Here is a 2,046-nt window from a genome sequence, read left to right on the forward strand (position 1 = left end):
TATCAAGAGGAATTCTGAGGTCGGAGCAGCCATCGATACGGCTCTTTGTGGGCCAACATCCCACCATTCTCCAGGCTCTCCACGAACAAAGTCACTTTTTAAATGCTGCTTCCTGTCTTGGTCTCCTTCCCCCAGTGCACTGTCCTCCCTCACCAGCCACTCTCCAATTGCTCCAGGCCTTAGACCCTTTCTGAACATGTCTCTACATAGTGGAGATCAGTAGCTCATTTCATTTTAGATTTAATGGTCCAAGATGGAGTAGGTGGCCCGTGTTTTTCATCTCCCATGTCACCAACGCTGGAGCCGGATGATGAACTGACACTTCACTTGACGAACACCCTGATTATCCTCGCACGAAGGTGTTTGCTTTTCATGCTGTACACAATTGGGTTCATCAGGGGTGGGACAAGGAGGGAGATGTAGCCCAGGAGAACCTGAAGCAAGGGAGAAGAGCCCTCCCCGAATCTGTGTATCACAGACAGGCCAATCATTGGCGTGTAGAAGAGTAGGACGGCACAGAGGTGTGAGATGCAAGTGTTCAGGGCCCTAAGACATTCCGCGTGGGATGTGATGCTCAGCACTGTTGTGAGAATCATCACATAAGAGAGAAAGATGAGCAGCGAGTCCAGCCCCTCTGTCAAGAGTGCAGCAGACAAGCCATAGATGCTGTTCACTCTGATATCCGAACAAGCAATCTTCATAACATCCTGGTTTATGCAGTAGCAATGGGAGAGGACATTGGGTCGACAATATTGGAACTGTTGAAGAAAAATAGGGAGTGGGAGCATTACAGCCATCCCTCTTAGCACACACACCAGTCCCATCTTGCCTATTCTTGGCAGGGTTAAGATGGAGACATATCTCAGCGGGTCACGGATAGCGATGAAGCGGTCAAAGGCCATCAACAGGAGCACGGAGGATTCAATGCATTCAAATAAGTGGATGAAGAACAGCTGGGCAAAACAGGCATCGAGGCTGATCTCTCTAGAGTTAAACAAGTATATACCCAGTGTTGTCGGCATGGTGGATATCGATAAGGCAAGGTCTGTGATGGCCAATATGGAAAGGAAAATGTACATGGGCTCGTGGAGGCTTGGATCTGTTTTTATAATGAACAGAATGAGTGAATTTCCTACTATGGAAATAACATACATTAAGCAGAAGGGGATAGAGATCCAGAGATGGATGGCTTCCTGCCCAGGTATCCCGCTGAGAAGGAACACTGCAGAGTTGAATTTGGTTTCATTGACAGCTGACATAATGTCCTGGGCAGGTCCGAGGAGTTCTGATCTTTCCTTCCTAAAAGGGAAAAGGACAGTAGACTAGATGATATTTAATGAGACATCTTTCTGCTCTGAGTGCAAGTTTAGAGACTCCCAGAAGCTCAAGGAAGATCAGAAAAAACATAGTTTTGGATTTACAAATCAAATAGAAAGAAAGGCATTTCCAGAGTGGATCAGACCCACAGTCCATCTAGCGTAGTATCCAGTGGCCAGTTCCAGATACTTCAGAGGAAGTGGAAGACGCCCTAAATAGGCAGCTTTGAAATAACCTGCACCCACTAATTAGACAAATTTTGCAGTGCAAATCAGGAAGGTTTAGAGTCCATCCAAGACTTTTTGAAACAATTCTCACAACTCTAATTGGATTTTCTGAGTAACCATGTAAACATCCAGTCCCTCTTTGAATCCTGCAAAACTCTTGGCGCCATTGATATATTGTAGCTGGGAGTTCCGCGCCCTACTTGAGCGCTTTGTACTTTTACCATTGTGGCTTTCCCACAGACACTCTTTCTGGCCCTCCACTTTTGAGTGTGGCTCATTGTATCATGAGATGTGTGTAAACATATTGCAAGTGCATGGGAAAAACTGTCATTGTATTTATCTGTCCTGCACTGAAGCTATTTATAAACCTGTTTCACTGCCTCATTGTATATACTTTTTTTTATTTTCTGCACTCCTGAGAGTCCAAATTAAGCCACAGCCTCTTTGCAGTACATGAGATCCATTCTTAGGCACAAGTTCTTAATTCAATAACATTGCCTTG

General features: G+C 45.3%; 1 protein-coding gene across 1 annotated transcript; it reads right to left on the reverse strand.

Annotated features, from left to right (window-relative positions):
- Positions 1-323: 323 nt before the first annotated feature.
- LOC125633380 (olfactory receptor 51G2-like) lies at positions 324-1,259 on the reverse strand. Its single transcript, XM_048842574.2, has one exon. The coding sequence runs from the start codon at positions 1,257-1,259 to the stop codon at positions 324-326; it is 936 nt and encodes a 311-aa protein (XP_048698531.2).
- Positions 1,260-2,046: the final 787 nt, after the last annotated feature.

Source organism: Caretta caretta, chromosome 1, assembly GCF_965140235.1.
Source record: "Caretta caretta isolate rCarCar2 chromosome 1, rCarCar1.hap1, whole genome shotgun sequence".
Taxonomy (NCBI): domain Eukaryota; kingdom Metazoa; phylum Chordata; order Testudines; family Cheloniidae; genus Caretta; species Caretta caretta.

Excerpts from the sequence above, each read along its gene's own strand:
- LOC125633380 (XM_048842574.2), bottom strand. The coding sequence starts at position 1,259 with ATGTCAGCTGTCAATGAAACCAAATTCAACTCTGCAGTGTTCCTTCTC.